Genomic DNA, 23,757 nt, shown 5'->3' with positions numbered 1-23,757 from the left:
CTCTGTCTTCTCCCACTTAACCATCCTTTTATCCATTGTAGCAACTTACCCTTAATACCATTCTGCTCCAATTTGTACAATAGTCTTCCATGCGCAACAGTGTCAAAAGCTTTCCTGAAATCAAAATATATGATATCAAAATTATTTTTCGCATTCGGTTCCTTTGTAACCACATCATAATATCCTATCATATTTGTCAGACAAGACTTTCCATTAACAAATCCATGCTGTGTCTGAATTATTGCTGCAGTCCTGTCTAGATGATCCTGCAATGCATCTTTAACCAGCGACTCCATTAATTTACCCGGAACAGAAGTTAAACTAACTGGTCTGTAATTACTCGTGTCACCCTTCGATCCCACTTTGTGAATTGGGGATACATTTGCACATCTCCAGTCTGTGGGAACCTCCCCTGAGTCCAAGGATGCTCTCATAATTATGGCTAAGGGTTTGCTTAGTTGCTTTGCCACCTCCTTTAATATAAATGGATAGATCCCTTCCACCCCAGGTGCTTTTCTTACGTTAACTTCAACAATTTCTCTTCCACTTTGCTCTCAGTTATTACAAAATCATTAAGTATCCTGCTACAATTTGATAACCTTCTGCCATTTTCAAACCTTAATAATTCCTCATGTGTGAATGTAGATGCAAAATACTCATTCAGTTTGTTTGCTATCTGAGCAGGATCATCAACAGTCGAACCATCGATGTCAAGTGGACCAATCAGATTCATCCCCTTTCTTTTGGAGTTTATATAAGTAAAGAAATCCTTGCTGTTTTTCTTAGCATCTTTTGCCAAGGATTTCTCGTAATCTGCCTTCGCCTGCCGAACCGCCTTTTTGACCTGATTACAGATTAACTTATATCTGCCATAGGCTTCTGAGTCGCTTGATAATTTATATGCATCCCATCATTTTTCTTCTATGTTACGAGTCTCATTAGTTCATTTGACAACCATTTAGGCCTAAACCTTGAACAATATTTCTTAATAGGTATGAAACTTTTAGTAGCTTCCACGATTAATTCCTTGAATGCTTCCCACTTAGAATTTACTGTTGGTAACATCGTCAGTTGATCCCACTGTACAGAATTTAAAAACTGTCGGAGACCACTGTACTCGCCTTTAGGGAAGCAAAAACCCTTTCCTTTACCCTGCTAGTTACCCTGATGGTAATTAAATCTTTAAGTAAATCCCACGTCAGTACACTGTGATCACTGCTACCTAGTGGTTCTTTTATCTGCAAATTCCTAATACATGAATGATCACTGCTGATAACCAGATCAAGAGTATTACTTTCTCTGGTTGCCTCTCGAACATGTTGCAAGTGGATTAGCTACAGAAAGGCCAGACAGTCATGGTGGTATAACATGGAGATTGTTGTTGTGTTGTTGTTGTTGTGGTGTTTTCTGGCTCAAGGGCTCCTTAGGCCATATTGCGCCTATTATGGAGATCTTGTGAAGCATTCACGTGAAAACAAAGATGAACATATCATCTGAATGTGAGAAAAACTCAGCAAAAGTCTTGTTCCACCAGGACAATGCACCTGCTCGTCTTTAACTGCCACGGATGCACTGCACAAGTATCGCTATGAAATCTTGGACAATTCCCAATATTCACCAGATTTAGCATCACTGGACTTTCACCTATTTCCTAATTAGAAAAAATACTTAGCTAGCATCCATTTTCCCACTAACAGTGATGTCATTGCTGCAGTGGACACATTCCTGGAGGGTCCAAGCAAAAACTTTCATTCCTGCTGGAATCAACACATTGAGCATCAGCAGCAAGAGTGTACTGACTTTAATTACATTGAAAATTAATACGTTAAGAGACTCCGCAAATAAATCCTTCATGCCCATGCCACAAACTTTTCAAATGCTGTCCCTCATAAAATATGAATGCAAATTAATTATATTTATAAAGTTTAAAAAAAGGTCTTATTACACAAAAATTTCACAGACATATGTGATTATAATAATAAATAATTACCATCATCATCGCATTTTGTCAATCCTTTAATTAATTTTGCAGTATTGTTTTGCTTCAAGCGTTCAACTGTCATTGGTAAGCTTTTACACAATCTTAGTAGTTCCAATAAAAATGGATAATTTTCGCTATCTCTTGCATCTTGAAGCCAACTATTCAGTGTCCCCCAGCCTTGCTCATCCAGGAATCTGTTCAAGAGTAAAACGATTTTTATAACATACATAACATTACACAAAGAAAATCATATTTAAAATTTAAAAAATATATTAACATTAAATGAAAAAATACAACTAACAAAAAAAAAAAAAAAAACAGAAGTAAAGATTTACAGGATTGAATATTTATGAAAAATTTACTTTCAGGCAGCCAGTAATTAATTGATGGAATAAACTACCACCTAGTGTTGAGTAAGTGGGCAGTCTGAATAAATTTAACATGAAGTAGCTTCTCCAGATGGGAGAGAGCTACATGTGCGGAATATCCTACCTCCTCGTGATGTGGGCTGGGCAGGCTTGTCTAGTGAAAGCATATACGCTTTGACATTTCCTACAACGCTAGCACCCCTGTCAGGATTACCTGGATCGCTAAACGAAATAATAAGAGAAAAGAAGTTGACTCTGCTTTTCCTGAGCAGGGTTGTCCCTGACCCCCGTGTCCTTGGAGGGTAACCTCTGATAAAGATGAATGACCGTGGTTCCCCGCCCGACCTGGTCGTGCAGCCACTGCAATAGAAATTTTATCACCAAATCAGGCTCAGGTTTGCATATGAAACATGCTCACTATATAGAAGCAAACAGTAAGATCGATACTTCTAGAATCAAAGCCAGGTGGAATGGGGAAGAAGTTCTCATATTGGCAAATGCTGAACTTCAATTACGAGTCTTGAGCCCTATGGCCAAGAACATCAACCAGCTGTTGCAACCAGCTTTGCCCCACCATTTTATGGAGGCAATTTAAGGCCACAGGAAGATGTGGTCCTATGCCAATATATTGATCCAGTTGTCTCGAAAGTTAGGCAACAACGCTAACACATGCCCTGCTTCTCCAGACCCTAGTGCCCCTATCACTAGTGGCCCCCTGTGCTAAATACACCGGCAGCATTGCCAGAGGAGGAAGTATGGGAGAGGTTTCCTGATGAGGAGTCCAAACCTTCTCTTAGGGAAGCCATGTTCTGCTCTCTGGCCGAGCAACCAGAAACTGGTTACAATCATCGCCTACTGAAAAGCTTTATGGCTGAAGAATTGGATGAACGAATTGACATTCAAGAGCTCGATAGATATTTTCAAATTAACTTCATGTCTTCGAACACACTAAAACCTCAAAACAGACCTACAACCAATGATGAAGGAAGGACTGTCCCTGGAGGAAGCTCAGGAAACTTGAATATGCTAAGATTCAGAAGCTTTACGCTAAAAATCAAAAGCGATGTGCTCATGCCATCTTGAACGATGCAGCAGCTGCTCCCCTGGCTGCAAATTTCAACGAGTTCAAGGAGTTCTGGTCGCAGTTTTCAGTTCTCCAGATGGACCATCAGAAAGAAGGGTGCCCCTGCACACTTGAATTGAGGACGAACAGCTAAAGGCCGATATCTATAAGCCCATCAGTCCTACAAGAGTGGGAGGCCTACCCAGCTCTGTCAGCAAGCCCTGGGCTTGACGGGATCAGCCCTAAAGAAATTAATATTCCTATACAAGTCCTCATTGACTTGTTGCATATACAGTTGACCCTTGAACAATGCAGGGGTTAGGGGCATTGACGCCCCCACCCCCGCACAGTCGAAAATCCGCATATAACTTTTGACTCTCCAAAAACTTAACTACTAATAGCCTACCATTGACCTTACAGATAACATAAACAGTCGATTAACACATATTTTGTATGTTATATGTATTATATACTGTATTCTTACAATAAAATAAGCTAGAGAAAAGTAAATGTTATTAAGAAAACATAAATGCATAAGGAAAAGAAAATACATTTACAGTACTGTACTGTATTTATCGATACCGTAAGTGTACGTCCTCTGTTTACAAGATGAATTGTCTGTCTGTCTGTCAGTACCTACATCAATGTTGTCTTATATGATACAAAACACTGTAGATTATATGTATTACTAACACTAGACATCAAAAATGAAAAGTTAATGTGAAAAAGAAATTCATATTTGTTTACAGGTATAACGATTCATGCATTGATGACGAAGAAGCAGCAATATGATTGCTTTATGGTAGCTTAGACTACAACAGAAAAACGTCTCATACGTTCTTGCCATACAGTTATTAGATTTTCACACGAACACACACACACACGCACGCACACAGACAACAGATAAGTTTATTAACTGTACAGCATGATGATTATTTACTATTCATTAAGTGGAAGTGGCTCATCATAAAGGTCTTCATCCTCGTCATCTTCACATTGAGGAGGAGGAGGAAGAGGGGGGTTGATCTTGCTGTCTCAGGGGTGGCAGGCACACTCGGTGTAACTTCACAGAAATACATCGTAATTTCTGTCTGACTTTTTTGCTTTTTCATTTCTCTAAAAATGTTTCTAAACGGTACCAATCCCATAGAAGGGTCCATGTTGTAAAAGAAGTCAAAAGCAGTCTTGAATAATCGGAACCCTTCAGATTGTCTAATGTCAATTTGTTTTCTGGCACTGCTTTTTCCTCATCATCTGGCACTGGTTCAGAAGCATTCATCTCCATCAAGTCGTCTTCTGTTAATTCCTCTGGTGTGGTGTCTATTAGCTCTTGAATTTCTCCAAGATCCATATCTTGAAATCCTTCACCCCACCACCTTTTTTGCCATATCCACAATCTCTTACGTGATTTTCTTGATTGGCTCTGTCATAAATCCTGTGAAGTCATACACAGCATCTGGGCACAGTTTTCTCCAGCAGGAATTTATTGTTTCGGGCTTGATGGCTTTCACGGCTTTTTTTTTTCTATAACAACAATGGCATCTTCAATGGTGTAATCCTTCCAGACTTTCATGATGTTCTCTCTATCAGGGTTCTCTTCCATAGACAATCCTTTCCATGACATTGACAATCCTTTCCATGGAGTACCGTGTGTAATGAGCCTTAAAGATCCTTATGATCCCCTGATCTAGAGGCTGAATTAGAGACATTGTGTTTGGGGGCAAGTAGACCACTTCGGTGTTGAACTCATGGGGTTCTGGGTGGCCAGGGGCATTTCCCAATATGAAAAGAAAAGGCAGTCCATTACTGGCAAGGTACTTCCTGACCTGGGACAAAGCATCGATGGAACCAATCCAGAAAAATGGTTCTCGTTGTCCAACCAAAAGACTGGCAGTTGGCGTTTCCCTTCAAGGCTCGGGGGTTAGCAGCTTTATAGGTAAGGGCAGTCCTAAGCATAAACCCGACATTTGCACGAAGCAGCAGAGTTAGCCTATCCCTTCGTGCCTTAAATCCTGGTGCTTGCTTCTCTTCCTTACTAATAAATGTCCTTCGTGGCATTTTTTTCCAAATAGAGCACTTTCGTCTGCATTAAAAACCTGTTCAGGCAGATATCCTTTCTCCTCAATGATTTTCTTAATGGTATCTGGGAGCTCGTCTGCTGCTTCTCGTGTTATCTTGACATTTTATAAGCCAAACCTCTTTCTAAAATTATCAAACCATCCCTTGCTGGCATTAAATTCTCCAGCTTTAGATCATTCACCTTCCTTTTGCTTTAAGTTGTCATATAATGACTTCGTTTTTTCTTGAATCATATTAGAGTCTATAGGTATGCCTTTCTTATAGCAATCTTGCACTCACATAAAAGCTGCATTTTCAATTCGAGATAAAAAAGGTATTTCGCAAAAAGTGCAAGGTTTTTACGACTGCTGGCATAGCTGCAGTGGCGGCTTCACGAATTTCCTTTTCTTTTTTTACAATGGTCCTTACACTGGATTAATTTATCTTGAAATGGCAGGCAACCGCAGCTGAAGACCTCAATATTTCTTATAAAGTTATGACCTTTCTCTGCTTCTTGGGAGCACTTCCAGCATCACTAGTGGCACTTCTTATGGGTCCCATGGTGTTATTCAAGGTTTCCAGTATTGCACTAAACACGATGAAAAATACACGAGAACCATGTATTTTTTGAGAGATTAATTTTTACTATAATATGTAATTTATTGGAGAGACGACTTCTCACGCACAGACAGAGATGATTAGCGTCACACAGTGTTTGAAGCGGATATTCGCAACACTTGAGCTCACCACAATAGCAACAGGAGGTGGCTACAAAATTATTACAGTAGTACAAAAAATTATGATATTAGGGTCCCCCGTAAATGATTACATCTACTCATATATTTATTTGTCTATTTATCTGTCTGTAAATTGCATGTGTTCTCTGGTCAATTTGCCTGTTTGCGGGACAAAAAAACCCCAGTTTATGGAGGAGAAAACCTTGCTATCTACGCCTGAGATCGACTAACTCAGCCACGGAGTGAAAAAAGCCCACTAAAGTTCTTCGCGTCATCGATGGGATTCGCACCCAGGCCTTTTCCACCCGAAGTGGGGAGGAGGAGGAGGGTGACGATACAACTGTGTTACCCGCGCTAACATCACAGTAGTACAAATCATAACTGCATAACATTACAGTTAATTTTATGTAGTTATAATTTAATACTGCATGTTTACTTTTGTTTACATTTCTCTCGACTGCGAATGGCGCCCGGAGATGCACAGAGATAAGGAAAGCAGAATTGGAATTTGGGAAGTACAATGTGTATGGAGGGGATAGACAGGATAGAAGGGGGTGATGCTCTTAGTTAAGAAACACAAAATCTAAGGAAGTGCATCCAGTTGACATGGGTGGACAGTGCAGTGTTATGGGTAGGAGTGTGTTATAGGCCTAATGACAATGAATACAATGAACAACTGCAAATTGCAGCATCAGGCACCTGCGAGGTGATCTGATTGAGGTGTACAAGGCCCTGAATGGTTTGAATAGGCTCAATGCTGATGGGATACTGATTAAGTACCTGAGGGGGCATAGATTCAAATTGAGGAAGACAGTTGTAAAATAGATGTGCAGAAGTTTGCCTTTAGCCAGCAGGTAGTTGATTGCTGGAAAAGACTTCCATCTGTCGTCGTGGAAGATGATAGCTTAAATAAATTTAAGGCTGAACTAGACCAACATTTGGAGTGACCAGATGGGAGAAATGGGTAATCTTTTTTTTGGCTGATGCTCTGTAAGCTTGCTTTCTTGCACCATATGCCTCAACTAATGCTAACTGTACAGGGAAACAGAGTGGGCCAGTAAATCAGATTGTCTTATAATGGGGGATTTTAACTTCCCAGATATAGACTGGCACTTGTGGGTTGGTCACTCACACACTAGCAAGACTTTTGTGGATTTATTGAATGATTGTTTTTTAAAGCAGGATGTTCGAGCACCAGAGGGAGTAATACTCTTGATCTGATTATCAGCAGTGATCACAGTGCACTGATGTGGAATTTACTTAAAGATGTAACTACCACCAGGGGCAAGGGGAAGGGTTTTTGCTTTCGTAAAGGTGACTACAGTGGTCTTGGAGATTTTTTAAAATTTATACAGTGGGATTTTATTAGTAAATTAATAAGAGGAGTTTACCTCAATATAGTACGTGGAACACTTCCGTATGATACCCTCCAGAAATTAAAACGGGAAAAAACGAAAAAATCGACAACTTACCGGTACATTAAAGTAAAATATAAATAATTAAAGTAAAATATAAATAATTAAATAATCAATTTAACACAATTCAAAATCAATTCAAAACAATTAAAATTCAAATTAACGCAATTAAAAGAATCTAACGAAAATATTCAAAACGATTTTCCTTCCTGAAGCTGACAATGCTTTTCGACCGACTGTCGTGATCACAGGAATGAAAATTACCGAATCAGGCTAAACCTGCAACTTAAATAGTGATTATATGTCTTCGCGCATGCGCGTAAAGGTCCACGCATCGGAGATCAAATATGGCCGCCGAACATTAACAGAATTCTCGTGTAATTTAATTTCAACGGTTTCTGCAATTAATAGTCGCGATAATTAATAGTACAACATTTCATGCGGTGATTGCGACTCGTCTTACCAGGGTTCAACGCGGTTTTCTCTTAATATTCGTGTAAATCAACACGAAGCCTCAGTTCGTCCTTCTCGTTCAGCAGCGTCAGAATTAGCCTTTCATGCCATTAACGAAAAACATACCTTTTTATTTAACGAGGCCAAAATACTTAACGTTCAACGTAATTATATGCGACTATTAATTGCAGAAACCGTTGAAATTAAATTACAAGAGAATTCTGTTAATGTTCAGCGGCCATATTTGATCTCCGATGCGTGGACCTTTACGCGCATGCGCGAAGACATATAATCACTATTTAAGTTGCAGGTTTAGCCTGATTCGGTAATTTTCATTCCTGTGATCACGACAGTCGGTCGAAAAGCATTGTCAGCTTCAGGAAGGAAAATCGTTTTGAATATTTTCGTTAGATTCTTTTAATTGCGTTAATTTGAATTTTAATTGTTTTGAATTGTGTTAAATTGATTATTTAATTATTTATATTTTACTTTAATTATTTATATTTTACTTTAATGTACCGGTAAGTTGTCGATTTTTTCGTTTTTTCCCGTTTTAATTTCTGGAGGGTATCATACGGAAGTTTTCCACGTACTATATTGAGGTAAACTCCTCTTATTAATTTACTAATATTATTATCAACGTAGAACATATTGAGTATTACAGCTCTGATTCATACTATCTAACAGTGGGATTTTATACAGTTGGTAACATCATCAACTGATGATGTTAACAACAAATTCTAAATTGGAAGCATTCAAGGAATTAATCTTGAAAGCTACCAGGCTATTCATACCAACTAAGAAATATTGTTAAAGGTTTAGGCCTAAATGGAGGTCAGATGACCTAACGAGACTCATGGCAGAGAAGAAAAATGCATTTGACGCATATAAATTATCAGGAGACACAGATGCTTATGGTAGATATAGGATAGTCTGTGATCAAGTCACAAAGGACATTAGGGAAACAAAGGCAGATTACAAGAAATCTTTGGCAAAGGATGCAAAGAAAAACAGTAAAGATTTCTTTACTTATGTAAACTCTAGAAGTAAGGAGATGAATCACACTGATCCACTTGACATCGATGGTTTGATTGTAGATGAACCTGCTGACCAACTGAATAAGTATTTTGCATCTACACAGATATGCAGAAATTTCCCTTTGGCCAGCAGTTGATTGATAGTGGGAACAAACTTCCATCTGTCGTAGTGCAGGTCGACAACTTAAATAAGTTCAAGGCTGAACTAGACAAACATTTGGAGAGAATGAATGGATGAAATGGGAGGGGTTTTTTTTGGCTGATACTATATAAGCTTGCTTTCTTGCATCATATGCCTCTACTAATGCTAATAATGTTAGATGTAAAATGTAGAAGTGTGAATATTTATTATAATGTTAATTGTCATGGTAAATTAACAGAATTATATATCATCAATTTTAAAATTATATATTCAATTCAGAAAATTAGCTTTACACAAAAATGGAATGTATGGTCACACCAAGTTGAACTATTTTCTATCATGCTAGATAGAATGCCACCAAAGAATTTTTTTTTTTTTTTTGTTTTTTTTGTTAAACCCCCAAACACAAAAGTTATTACACCCTATAGTACTGAATACCACTCATCGGTGGAAGACTGAGAAGATGATACCTGTTGTTGACATTAGACTTGAATTTCTGTTGATAATAATTCTTGGGAAATCCATGTGAAGGGAGGTTGTTCCAGAAAACAAAAGCAGAAGGGATAAATGAAGAAGAGAAAAAAACTGCTTCTGAGTTTGGAATGTATGCTCACTGGACTCAACACATTTACATTCCAGTTTGGAAGAAATTGAGAGAATTATGGATGCCATTTCAGAAGAATTGGCATCTGGCATTGTCAGAATTAGCATTGTCTATGGAATTATCTGTAGAAATAATGGATTTTGACTTCCTTGTAAAAGGGTAGTACCTTGTTGTGACAGATGTGTTGAATGGGAAAGGAAAGAGATGTGAAGAAAAGCTGCTTGTTAAGGGGCTTTATACATATTATGGCATTTCAATGCCCAAGTTCTAATCCACAATATTTATAATGAATATTGTCATTTGATATGATAATGACAATATTCATATGAAATGACTAGTTGCCATTGATCTGTAGTCATACTGGAATATCAGCAGCTTTTTTTTTTTTTTTTTTTTTTTACTATGGTATACAAAGCACAATTTCTATGCTTTATATGCCATAAAAAAACCATGTACAACCTGTAACCCCTAAAACTGAAAATGTACACCATTTTTAGTTGTGTGATTCCACTAAAAAATCTAACCTGGTAATTCAGCAGTATCAAGTTCTATATAACTCTATATAAAATTTATATATGAAGACAATTCTTATTTCACTAGTACTATTCAACTTTTGAAAGTGACATTCAAGAATATGCATGCTCATGGCTTTGGGGGTGTGCGCAACCCCATCAGGTTCTGTGGAACCAGTTTGTGAAATTTTGAAGTTTTGTAAAATTTAATATTTTGTATGAAAATAACACTTTTAAATACTATTTTCTTCTTATTTAGTTTGCACTGCCACATATTGGGGCAAAATTACTACAAAAATCAAATCAAATCACAATTTTTAAAAAATCGTTAAAAAAAAATTCAATGTTTTTTTTTTTTTTGTGCAGTAATAACATCAACATCCATTTATGCATCACTTGATTCAATTTAATAAACAATTCTAGATCATAACTACTAAGACATTATTCAATTTTGGTTTTTGTATATCCAAATCTGAGAATTGATAACAGGTGTAAGCAGCTCTTCTTTCAATTTTCAAAGCTATTTTCTTATATCTATTATAAACTGCCTACAACTAGTTGAAAGCAGAGATAAGAGAGGCAGCACCTACGTGAATATTTCTAGACAATCTACATAATTTGCTTATGTCCCTCTCTGGAACGTTCTTTGAACTTGAAGAACTCAAATAAATTTTATTTAGTATTAAAATTGAAACTAGTGAAACTAGCTTGCTGTTTACTTTAAAGTGAAAATAATTTCATAGCCTTCGTCATCACAATAAACAAAGTTGCCATTTTTATTATAGACAACATTTACATAGCAGTTTCCAGGTGCAGATAATTTTTGTTCGGTCATGCAGGTAAAAAATTATCAAAATGCATTTTTACCCAAGTTTGTCCCCCTGATACCTTAACTAGCAGCAAAGAGGGCCAAGGGAAAGGTTTTTGTAATTATTTCGATATTAATCTTTACTACTTCTCTAAAAATGTTTTGGTGAAATATTCACCATAAGTATTCCTAGTTTGTACATAGAAACAATATCAAAAATGATCTTAAATTGTATATAAGGGTTAACCGAAAAGTAATATACAATGGGCATAAGCTCCTCACTCTTTATGCCTTCATAACTGACATTTTATCAGGAAAATAATGAAATTTGATCTCAACACTAGTGTGCTTGAAACAGAGTTCCTGAATTGAATGTTTGTGTAGATGCTTTTACAAATGGATGATGATATTGCTTCAGGTAAAGTTATAGTTCCAGATCAAAGATCCTCAAACAAAAATAACACTTTATGCAGTCAAACACAGACACAATTTCATGAACTATTGTGGGAAGTGTGTAGTAGTAGACACATGTGATTCAAGAAAGCAAGCTTATGTAGCATCAGCCAATGAAGTGTGAAAAAAAAAAAAAAAACATTTAACACATCCATTCCCTCTAAAAGTTTGTCCAGTTCCTCCTTGAATTTATTTATGCTATCAACGTCCAGTACGACAGATGGAAGTTTGTTCCAACAATTAACTACTTGCTGGCTAAAGGAAAATTTCCACAAATCTATTCTACAACTGTCTTTCCTCAATTTGAATTTATGCCCCCTCAGGTTTGTAATTGGCATTCTGATGGGATTCTTCCTAAAAGAGGAAGAATCCCATCAAGAAACTGTTCCATTCAAAAAGATTTCCATCTTCAGAAGTGTTGAGTGCACCCATGACACAATGCATTAGACAGCTTAACTTGAGAAAACAGTTAAATAGCAATCAAAATTTACCTGAACATTGGGAAGCAGTCATAAGGCATGAAGGAGACTAGTTTTTAAGAAAATTATGTTATAAAATAAATACATTTCAAATTAATTACTTTTGTGCGTTAGTTTTAGGATAACGCTCGAATATTTATGTGTAGACACATAAAAATCGTACATGAGTGCATACTGTAATGAGTCCACACATTAAGAAAGGTATGTGTTAAACTTAAAATCTAAAATCTTTATATATATATATCTTAAATAAGTATGTATGTACATACATATTCATACTTGCAAAGGGTTAAACAACTTTAGTGAAACTAAACACAATATTTATCATGTAAAAGCACACTTACACTGTAAGGATTTCTGGCTTGGTTGCCCGTAAAACATTACAATAAACACATCTGCTTACTAGCTTCTTGGAAAATTTCTTCATCAAGCTATAATGAAAAATGGGAATGACACTTATATTCTCATAACTAATTTAATGAATAAGTCTTAAAAGAATGATAAAGAATTCTTTGTCTTATGAAATAGAATAACATTATAAATCAGGCAAAATGTTTGAATATAACAATGAAGTGTATATTCAAAACATACTTTAGGAAAAGGCAAGAAAACGTAAGGTAGGAAACAAGCTATCACCCCATAAAGTTAGAAGCAACTGCCAAATCTTTCCTGACTACACTAACAAAAATATAGATAATGTAAAAGGATCTGGAAACATTGCCTATTACTGAGGCAGTTCTACTGTGGTGGTTTAACTTATTTTTAATAATACTTTTTATATGACAGTAGATCGTACCACAATTTCACATTTTCACACCAATGTGAAATTGTGGTACAGAGGTCATCAAGGCCCAAAATGATAAAGACAGGACTACTAAGGAAACCAAAAAAGTCTACAGAAAACAGGCTGGCAGTCATTATTACCCCCATTTTAGAGTAAAACAGACATATAACCTGTGAAGAAATAGCCAATGCAGGATACCACCAGCATGTTAAAGGAGGAAAACCTGACGATATATAATGCACCCTTTCGTGGGCATCACTGTATAATATTAATATTCCCTAAAGGATTTTATACTTCAAATATTCAAATATGCAATCTTACTGATAAAACTGGAATACTGAAATCATCCATTCAACTGAATTTTAACTGAGATTTTACAACAAAAAAAAAAAAAGTCATCACCCAATTGATCGCACGATTACAGTGAAATAAATGAGCAAAGTGTAAAGAAATTGCAACACAGTTAGTCACATATTACAGACAAGATAATAGAGCTCTGAACCTGAACAGAAGTTACAATCAAGTGAGAGGAAGAATCCATGTTTGCCAAAACAAAATACAGATTTAATTAATTTATTATGAGCAACTACACAGCATTCCACTTTGAACATATCAACTGCTATATTTTATAGCACAATATGCAACCTTGTATTTTTTTATTTTATTACAAGTATGTATTTTTGAAATTATAGCTCTTTCTCCATACAGTTTCCTCAATATATATTGAGTGTTCAGCGTCAAACAATGTTAGCTACAAAACTGCGTTTTCTTTTTGCGATACCTTGTTTTACTTTATGCAAATAACAATGCCTATCATGTCATAGAACTGTATCTCTAGTTCTCAGCAAGTTAGTGTAGGCTGTAAGTACATTTTGGGTAAACCAAGAAAACGTCAAATAAATTTTTTTGGCTAATTACAAAAACATCAACTATAAAATGATTTTGTAGTTAAGGATGTTTGACACTAAACCTTTGATATGCAAAGTTTGCTTGGGTAGTTTTAGATGTTTATGCACGATTAGTAAACGAGACCAGCAAAACATAGTAATACATCTGCATGCCTTCCAATTTTCACTTTTAATGGTTATTTGAACTTGAAAATGGAAGTCACTAACAGCTTCATATTATATTTTCTCTACATGGCAATTTTTTAATAACTGTTTTAATAAATGTTCAATAACTGCATAATATGTATTAATAAAAAGTGATTTTTTTTTAAAATAACAAGTGTAAAATATATGTTTCTAAATTCAGACCATTCATTTAAAAAATTAAATTTCGTTTAACAATTATTTCGATTCATTACAAGAAGTTCAATTACCGTTAAAAACTACAGAAACATTTTTTCAGAAATAAAACAGAAAAAGGTGGATCTATCAGACTCAGCACCATAGCGTGTTATGTTTGCAGGATATCATCAGCATGTTAAAGGAGGAAAACCTGACAATATATAATGTACCCTTTAAGAAGTCTTTTGTAGCCATCATTGTACAATATAAATATTCCCTAAAGGATTTTACTTCAAATAAGCAAGTATTCAGAAATAAGGACAAATTTTTTTTTTTTTTTTTTGATTTGGTAGTTGTTGGCGCATCGGCTTCTGTGGCCATATTGCACCTCCCAAGGTTTTTGCAGTACTTTGATCCAAGCCCGAGGCGGGAATCAAACCCGCGACCTTTGGGTTGCCGGGCAGGTACTTTACCCACTCGGCTAGCCCGGTCAGCTATAAGGACAAATGTGTGCACATATACACTCTCCCCTGTATATGATAACATTACAATGTTTATTTTCTACAAGTTGTGATAATGAAAAACAGCATGTTCAGTGAAAACAAAATCCCCTCTCCCATCCGGAGGGTGCACTGCACCTAAGTGCCAACATTTAAGGGGCGCCTGAAAACCTGAAACTTACACACACATATGAAGAAAATTTTAAAGGGGGGGGGCACCACATTTCAACTGGCACTCAGAGCCAAATTGTGATTGGCACCTGAGCACCAGATACCCTTGGGGGAATGTTTAGCTGCCATTTCAAAGGCAACTTTTATTTTGACTTTTAATGTTTACTGCCTAAAAGTTATGATAATGAAAAAATACTAGATGAAAGGGAAGGGGTGGATGCTAAGTTACTGCTTCAAAGGCAACTTTTATTTTTTTCGGCTAGAGTATAAAAGCAGGGAGGGGTGAAATAAATATATAATATACATCCAGAAATAAACTTGGGGGGGGGGGACATACAAAATGTGAAACTTGGGCTTACCTACCTCCAAAATGATCTCTAATGTACTAAGAATCATTTAGAAGGTTGATGCTCCAATGATAAAGACTGTCTGATCTTTGTTTGTTTGTCAATGTGAATGGAGATCTCCAGTCCACCACACAGAAACAGTCCATTTCTTAACTCAAAACTGTGTTAGCATTGAGTGCAGCGGAGGGGGTTTTCACATCAATGGCTAATCATGGTTGCTAGGGAAGCTACTGTGCTCTGTGGTTCTCCTTTCCTTCCTTCCTTCTCACATTCTAGAGTGGCAGTTGCTATACGCGGGGGGGGGGGGTCTATTATGGGAATACCCAAACCATTTCCATTGATGTGGGATAAACAAATTGGGCAATATATGCGACAGTGTTAAATTTTAGGCATGTCGGAATTTATTTCTTAAATTGAATTTTTTTTTCTGGAGTTATTAAAGTGAAAAGTAGATAACCAATTAATTAGCATTAGTAGTGGACATGATGCAAGCTTATACAGCATCAGCCAAAAAAAAAAAACCCTTCCCAGTTCTTCCTTGAACAACAGATGGAAGTTCGTTCCACAAGTCACCCACTCACTGGCTAAAGGCAAATTTCCACACATCTTTTCTACAACTGTCTTTCCTAAATTTGAATTTATGCCCCCTAAATGCATAATATGAGCAAGAGGAACAATCCCATCAGCTTTGAGCTTGGTCAAACCATTCAAAACACCTCGCAGGTGACTAGTCTCCAGATTCTGCAATTTGCATAACTTTCTTGATAAGACACTCCTTTGTTGCCCCTTCTCTGTACTTGTTCCAGCAGCTGTACGTCATTCCTAAAATGAGGCCCCAGACCTGTATACAGAACTCAAGGTGTAACCACTGCAAAAGGGGTAATCACCTTTTTATCCCCGCTGGCAAAGTTCCTGTATATCATTAACTAATAAGAGATAAAAGTGCAGCACTTTGCTAATTTCCTCCTGGATTTTAAAGAAAATTGAAATAGAACTTGTATTTTCCAGTCTCCAATGATTATTATTAATCTTCTTTATTTATTTTATTAATAAATAAATGTTTTTTATTAAAAATAATTTTTTTTATTAAAATAACACATCACAGTATAAAGTCAACATTTTTGTAATGTACTTTACTTATCTCCTCCTGCATTTTAATAAAATTTTAGAGATAATGTGCATGCAACTTCCTACTGTGATTAATATAATAAAAAATAATTAATGTTTTACATATTTGGTGAAAGGACTGTTAAAAACAAAGGGGGGGGAGCCCTTCGCAAATTTCATATGCACAAACAGAAATGTTTTTCTGAAGCTCTGTTATATTGCCCATTCATTCCTACTGATTTCTTAAGAGGGAAAAGTGATACCAAGTTTGCCATGATGGGAAACTTGGTATCACTTTTCCCTCTTATATATGTCCTGATGAGAGCAGTCCTTTTGCTCCAAATTTTCATGAAAACTGAAATGAGAAGGGAGAAAATGAAAGCAAGGTCATTTGGCAGCCATATAGCATTTCGCAGCAATAACAGCAGTAAATTTTACACTAGATTCATAATTTTCTTATATCCTTCTCTGAAGTAATCCATGCACAACCACTTTAAATGATAGCTAGTTCACTATCTTACAGCTTTGTTTCAAATACATCATCATGAAAGAATTCCCTCATTTGAATAACAATGAAAATTCTTTCTTTTAGTTTTGCATCTGATAAATTCAGAAACACTTCCTTTAGGTAGGTTATTAGTTATTTATCCAGAGCTTTAACAAAATTCTACAAAGTTTTCTTAATAACAAACATGATAAGGCTACAACATAGCCGAGTGGTCAGGAGCACGAGGGCAGTGGCAGGTGCCATTTGAGTGAAACGGGGTTCAAGCTTGTGATTACTAAATACGATAATCATTTGCATTGAAGTTGGGAGAAGGAAACAACAAAATAAAACCAAGGGCGTCAGGCCTGGCCGGCCAGCTTATAAAAATTCAGCTGGACATATCAGCATGGAGAAATGACAAGCATTCTATGTCGCTGACCCCTAACAGGCACAAACAGTGCAGATATTTTTTTTTTTTTTCAGTGGAAACCTGAAATAACCAAATAGTGAGTATCAAGGGTGCAACAGTACATGCTCTTTGAGTGGACCACGGTTCAAGCCTGCATGACTGCTAAAAAAATTACCAACTGTAATCATGATTTATTATAAATTCCTCTGATCTGGTGGTCATGCAAGAGAATAAACAAAAACATGATAATTTTATATTACTTCCCTGGCAAAAATTATTTCTTTTTCCACTAGTGCACTCCACAAACATTCCAAGCAAAGTCATGGTAATTTATTATGATACTGACATATTTCTTTCCGGCCTACAACATTAAGTCGAGGAACTCGGAATGCATTTCCATTGTGCAGCAAAACTGCTTTACAGTTAACTTTTAGGTATCAATTTTAGGTTACAAAGGAAGTGTAAAATGTCTTTTTACTGATGATATGTTAGTATATTTGAAACTGTTTGCTTTTTCTTGACATCCCTATTTCTGTAATGCAAAAACTGCAACTGTAAATGCAGTTGCTATTTCACAGTTATAATTATACCACACAAAACGAAGAGCAAAACACATTTTTAATTTTCTCAGTAAGCCACATTCTCAGATTGGTGGTGTAATTAGTAATGCTATAGGTTTCCTTCCTAATGTGCGATTAGTAATGCTACAGTTTTTGGGATTTTTTTTTGTTAGTTGTTGGCGAATCGACTTCTGTGGCCATAATGCATCTCCCAAGATTTTTGCACTACTCTGATCCAAGCCCGAGGCGGGATTTGAACCCGCGACCTTTGGGTTGCCAGGCAGGCATTTTACCCACCCGGCACGTTTTGGGTTTAAACCTTCCACAGAAACAGTGTTTCAATAGATGAGAGGGGTGGGAGGAAGACAGATAAGGTTGAATATATTAACCCTATTTAACATTACTGCCATCTATAAGTAGATGTAAACATTATTATTTGCAGGCAATACAACAAATCAGCATCATATCCATTTCAGTAAATTGTAGCAAAATATACTTATTACGATAAATATCTGTATATCTAGAAACTGTGATGTGATACTTTAAGAATTATTTTCAAAATCTAAACTGCAGACAGCTGATTTGATTTTACTGGCACAACTATTACGGGAGTTAAAATCATGATGGCCAGTGTAATTATAAGAAGTATCCAGAATTTCTCTGTCAACATAGGATCATACTGCCAATTAATACTTAATCATAGTACCTATTTCTGTCACTGTAATATGCACTCACGATCATGCAAAAATTGTTTACAACTGAGATCTAATTTTGAGATCTAAGTTTGAACTAATTTTAGGAAACTGGCAATGCTAAAGGTTGCACTCTTCACCATATTCAACTTCAATATATTCTTTTTTTTTAATCACATAAACAAAATCAATGCCTTCACACAGCATGAAGAACTTAAACAAACATATACAAGCCAATTACTTCATTTCAGAAATATATTTCTTAAACAAATTTAAAAAAAAAAACAAGAAAAAGTGTATATACTAGGGGTGGTCAAAAATTTTTAAGAACACAGTATAAGACACATGTACAGAATTCTATTTTAATTTTTTAAAGTATTCACCCCAAAGTGTGCCACACACTGCATTTAATGTAGGGAAAGTTTAATAATAATAAAATCTTCAGGTTGGGCAGCAAACCAGGCTTCCACACCTGCTTTTATGTCATTATCTTTAAAATGAGTTTCAAGAAGATGAGATGAAGTTTCTGAACAATTAAGTCACTTTGTGCCAGATCCAAGTGGTACAGGTTGGGGGGGGATAAATTGTTAAAATCCACATTCACAAATTTTAACCTGTCCATCCCAGTCTTTGGACACAGAGGCACTGTGAAGGAAAAGTAAAACATGATGACTCAAGCTTTCCTGAATTGCAGCTTCTAACTCTGAGGTCAACACACTTGAAGTTGAAGGTTGGGTTCAAAACTTCTTTTGGGATGGAGATCTATTCCAACCATCTTGTTTTTTTAATTTGAATTCAGGTTCATACAAATGTAGCCAAGTTTCAAAGAGAATAAAACTCTGTATGGATTGGCAAGAGTTAAATTTAAAATTTCTTTTGATGATTCCATCCACTAATGTTTGGTAAGATTTTTGGGAACCCCTCATGTACAAACTTTGGACATTCCCAAATGCTTATGTATTATTGTTAAAATGTTTCAATGGAAATGTTACAGAAGCCTATGACAGATATAAGTTGATCTGTAACCAAGTTACAAAGGAGGATAGGCAGGCAAAGACAGATTACCAGAAATCTTTGGCAAAGGATGCAAACAAAAACAGAAAAGAGTTCTTTACGTATGTAAAGTCTAGAAGGAAGGGGATGAATCAGATTGGTCCACTTGATATCGATGGTTCAACTGTTGATGATCCTGCTCAGGTAGCTAACAAACTAAATGAATATTTTGCATCGACATTCACACATGAGGAGTTATTCAGCGAAGGGAATGCCAGAGGTGTATTCAACTCTGGCAGTAAGCAGGATAATCTTGTAATAACTGTGAGTAAAGTGGAGGAGAAATTGTTGAAGATAAACACAAGAAAGGCACCTGGGGTGGATGGGATCTATCCAGTTATATTAAAGGAAGCAGCAAAGGAAGTAAGCAAACCCTTAGCCATAATTATGAGAGCTTCCTTGGACTCAGGGGAGGTACCTATAGACTGGAGATGTGCAAATGTGATCCCAATTCACAAAGGAGGATCAAAGGCTGACACAAGTAATTATAGACCTGTGAGCTTAACTTCTGTTCCAGGAAAATTAATGGAGGCACTGGTTAAAGAAGCACTGCAGGATCATTTAGACAAGACTTCAGTTATAGCTCAGACACAGCATGGTTTTGTTAAGGGGAAGTCTTGCCTGACCAATTTGATTGGATACTATGATGCAGTCACAAAAGAACTGGATGCAGGGAATAACTTTGATATTACATACTTGGATCTTAGAAAGGCTTTTGATACTATTGCACATGGAAGACTGCTGCACAAATTGGAGCAGTGTGGCATTGGAGGCAAATTGCTGCTATGGATAAAGGGGTAGTTGAGGGCGAGAAGACAGAGTGGTAATCAATGGACACTGCTCATTGTGGACTAATGTTATTAGTGGAGTCTCTCAGGGTTCAGTGTTGAGTCCATTATTGTTTTCTGTATTTTAAAATAATATTGATGATGGTATATCAAGCTTAATGTCCAAGTTTGCAGACGATAAAAAGGTTGGCAGGGTTGTTAAGGACACTACTGAAGCTATGCTGCTGCAACAGGATCTGGAAAGGTTGAGCAGCTGGGCTGAGAGGTGGCAAATGAAGTTTAACATTGACAAATGTAAAGTACTACATATGCAAAACAGCAACCCCAGAGCAACCCCACTACAATAACAGTGGTAGAGAATGAAAAGGACCTGGGGTAATTGTGCAGGCAGATATTAAGTTTTCTAAGCAGTGCAGACAGGCTGCAAGAGTAGCTCATGGTGTCATGTCAATGATATACAGGAATTTTTCTAGCAGGGAAAAGGAGGTGATTATTCCCTCTTACAATAATGCAATGGTCAGGCCACACCTTGAATACTGTATACTGGTCTGGCGGCCTCATTTTAAGAAGGATGTAGAACTGATGGAACGAGTACAGAGAAGGGCAACAAGATTAGTGAATGGAACTAAGGGTTGCTCTTACGAAGAAAGGCTTAAGTTTTGCAAATTACAGTGTCTGGAGACTAGGCACCAGCGAGGTGATCTGATAGAGGTGTATAAAGCCTTGAATGGTTTGAGCATGCTCAATGCTGATGGGATTCTTCCTCTTGCTCAGAATAATCATCTGAGAGGGCATAAATTCCAATTGATGAAGGACAGATGTAGGATAGACGTGAGGAAATTTGCCTTTAGCCAGCGGGTAGTTGGTTGGTGGAATAGACTTCCATCCCTTGTTGTGGAAGTTGATAGCCTAAATAAATTTAAGGTTCAGCTGGACAGGTATTTCGAACGAACGGAGGGTTCACAATGGAAGTGTTTTTTTTTTTTTGGCTGATGCTGCATAAGCTTGCTTTCTTGCACCATATGCCTCTACTAATGCTAATGTTTGGTAAGATTTTTGGGAACCGCTCATGCACAAACTTTGGACATTCCCAAATGCTTATGTATTATTGTTAAAATGTTTCAATGGAAATGTTAACTACTCTTTCAGTTTGGGCACTTTAATTCTTCTCTTGTCTAAAATTATTCCTCAATGATGACGATATTTTCAGAATTGATTGCTTCAGACTAGACCTTGGATCAACCTCAAATGACTCTGATCCTCTTTTGAACTCTACCGACCATCTTGTAGAAGCAGCATTACTATATGATACTTGCCAAACACTAAAGTTATAGTTTCATAGATTGATTTAGATTTATGCCCTATCAGGTCAAAAATTTGATTACTGAACAATGCTCAATTTCCTGGATATTAATTCTTTTTCCCTCTACCAACAAAACAAATTAAGATTATAGAAACTAAATAAGATACTGGCATACAATTTTTGTCATGTTCTTTCATAAGACTAGTAAAGGATAGCGAAAGCTTAAAAAGCGGTACTCACCTTGAATTAATCTGCGATGGCTTATTTATGCAGCTTGGTTAATATTTAGGTTGAATTGTTAAATTGAATAAAATTAAAAGGGAGGAAGTAGGTAAAGTATTGACTGAGTTAAAATAGGCACAAGGAGACAGAAGCGTACACATCTAATCCTTGGTTGTCATTGAAGTAAATAAGATACTGGCATACTGGAAGCAAACGAATAACTGAAAACTAAGTAGGTGAATATAGTGAACCTATTTAGTTTTCAATTATTCGTTTGCTTCTTTACTTCAATGACAACCAAGGATTAGAGGTGTACGCTTCTGTCTCCTTGTGCCTATTTTAACTCAGTCAATACTTACCTAGTTCCTCCCTTTTAATTTTATTCAATTTAACAATTCAACCTAAATATTAACCACGCTGCCTAAATAAGCCATCGCAGATTAATTCAAGGTGAGTACCACTTTTTAAGCTTTCGCTATCCTTTACTAGTCTATTAACATGGTACTTGAAGATCTCTAAAAATTTCGTATTTCATAAGACTTGAAACTATCAAAATAACATACTCTACAATTCATTAATAGATTTTGTATACACCTTGTTCTCAGAACATTTTGTCCATCCCTTGTAAATACAAACAGGAAGACCACCTTCTGCCTCACAGAAGCCATGCTTGAATTACTCTATTAAAATCATCGTTTTAAGCTCTTTTCTTGAACAAAAATATTTTTCTCGACTCTGATACTGATCATAAATGAGCCTTTCCCATTGTGAAAACGGCAGATTTTCTCATTCTCTCCAGATTTTCTGGAGTTTGTGATTTATGCAATTGTCCTACTGTAAACAACAAAACCATTGCATTTATATTGTATTAGCACATAGCATAATGGACTACTACAGCCTATTGCTAAATAGCAAAATGGACCATTGCATCCTATTCTTATAAAGCAGAATAAATTTAATGGCCCTACACGCAGTTACGGTATTGCAAAACTTCATCACTGAAAATTTATTTGCCATTTATGTCAAAGATCAGTAGCGCAATATGATTATTCCACAATAATATCCATAAAAAAATATTTTTAAGCATGTTTTAGAAATAAAATTGTTTTATAAATCAATATTGTGAATGTGTTACTAGTTTGCACTCCACTCTTATACGTATAATAGTGTTGTTTAGATCTCTACATCAACTGGTATGGATTTTCCACTGAGTGTAACAGGCATTTCGTAGGATGAAGATGTCGAAGCTTGTATATTCATCCTTGCTGATCATAACATCACAGATATATGAAAAAAAATGTATTTAAGGAGCAGCATCAAACAACAAGGCAATGTGAAATACTATATCCTACTGAACACCAACAGACCACTGGCAAAAAAAAAAAGGTCCAAGGAGAATCTGGACTGAACAAGACTATTCCTGGAAGTTCATAGAACTAAAAGGCATTCCAAAAGGACAATTGTCTATTCCTCTTCGTTACTTTGATTGATTCCTCCTGAACAAAACAGATCAGAGAAGACGTTGGTAACTGTCTCAAAAATATTTACTACTGTTTGAAAAGTTTTTAAGCAGAATAATCTCTGAGAAGAATCTTGGATCCAGACTGTGTTCATAAATCCCAACAACAAAGATGAAAATGGAAACAAACTATCCACCACCAAACAAAGCATGATCCATAACCTGCTAGGAACCATATCATCTTTTTCAATATGAAAAGCATTATTTAAATTCAATACTGTGTCAGTGCAGAAAAATGTAGTGTCCTGACAATATCACACTGGAAAAATAAAAAATAATGAAACAAAAAGAGTGCCAGAATCTAGAGGACCACTATAATGTAGTCTCAACCTTTGAGAAAAAAACTGCAAAACTGAATTAAGCAAAAAAGAAAAAAAAAAAAAAACCCATCATCCTCAGTACAGATCAATATCCCTTGTGATTATTTTATTTTATTGATTTATTTATTTATTTTTTTTTTTGCTTCCCATAACTTC

The 23,757-nt window shown here is 36.2% G+C and overlaps 1 protein-coding gene across 7 annotated transcripts in view; it reads right to left on the bottom strand.

Annotated features, from left to right (window-relative positions):
- Positions 1-23,757, bottom strand: part of LOC150077582 (serine/threonine-protein phosphatase 1 regulatory subunit 10-like) — a 540,490-nt gene that overhangs the window by 136,961 nt on the left and 379,772 nt on the right. For all 7 annotated transcript variants that reach the window (XM_090385982.1, XM_090385983.1, XM_090385989.1 and 4 more), the window contains 2 exons: positions 12,455-12,541; positions 1,991-2,175 (listed from right to left, as the gene is read on the bottom strand). In XM_090385982.1, the coding sequence (XP_090242108.1) occupies positions 1,991-2,175; positions 12,455-12,541 (272 nt within the window). The remainder of the gene's footprint in view (positions 1-1,990; positions 2,176-12,454; positions 12,542-23,757) is intronic.

This window comes from Mastigoproctus giganteus, chromosome 12, assembly GCF_048544385.1.
Source record: "Mastigoproctus giganteus isolate SK-2022 chromosome 12, ASM4854438v1, whole genome shotgun sequence".
Taxonomy (NCBI): domain Eukaryota; kingdom Metazoa; phylum Arthropoda; class Arachnida; order Uropygi; family Thelyphonidae; genus Mastigoproctus; species Mastigoproctus giganteus.
This window is presented reverse-complemented; position numbering and strand designations above follow the sequence as displayed.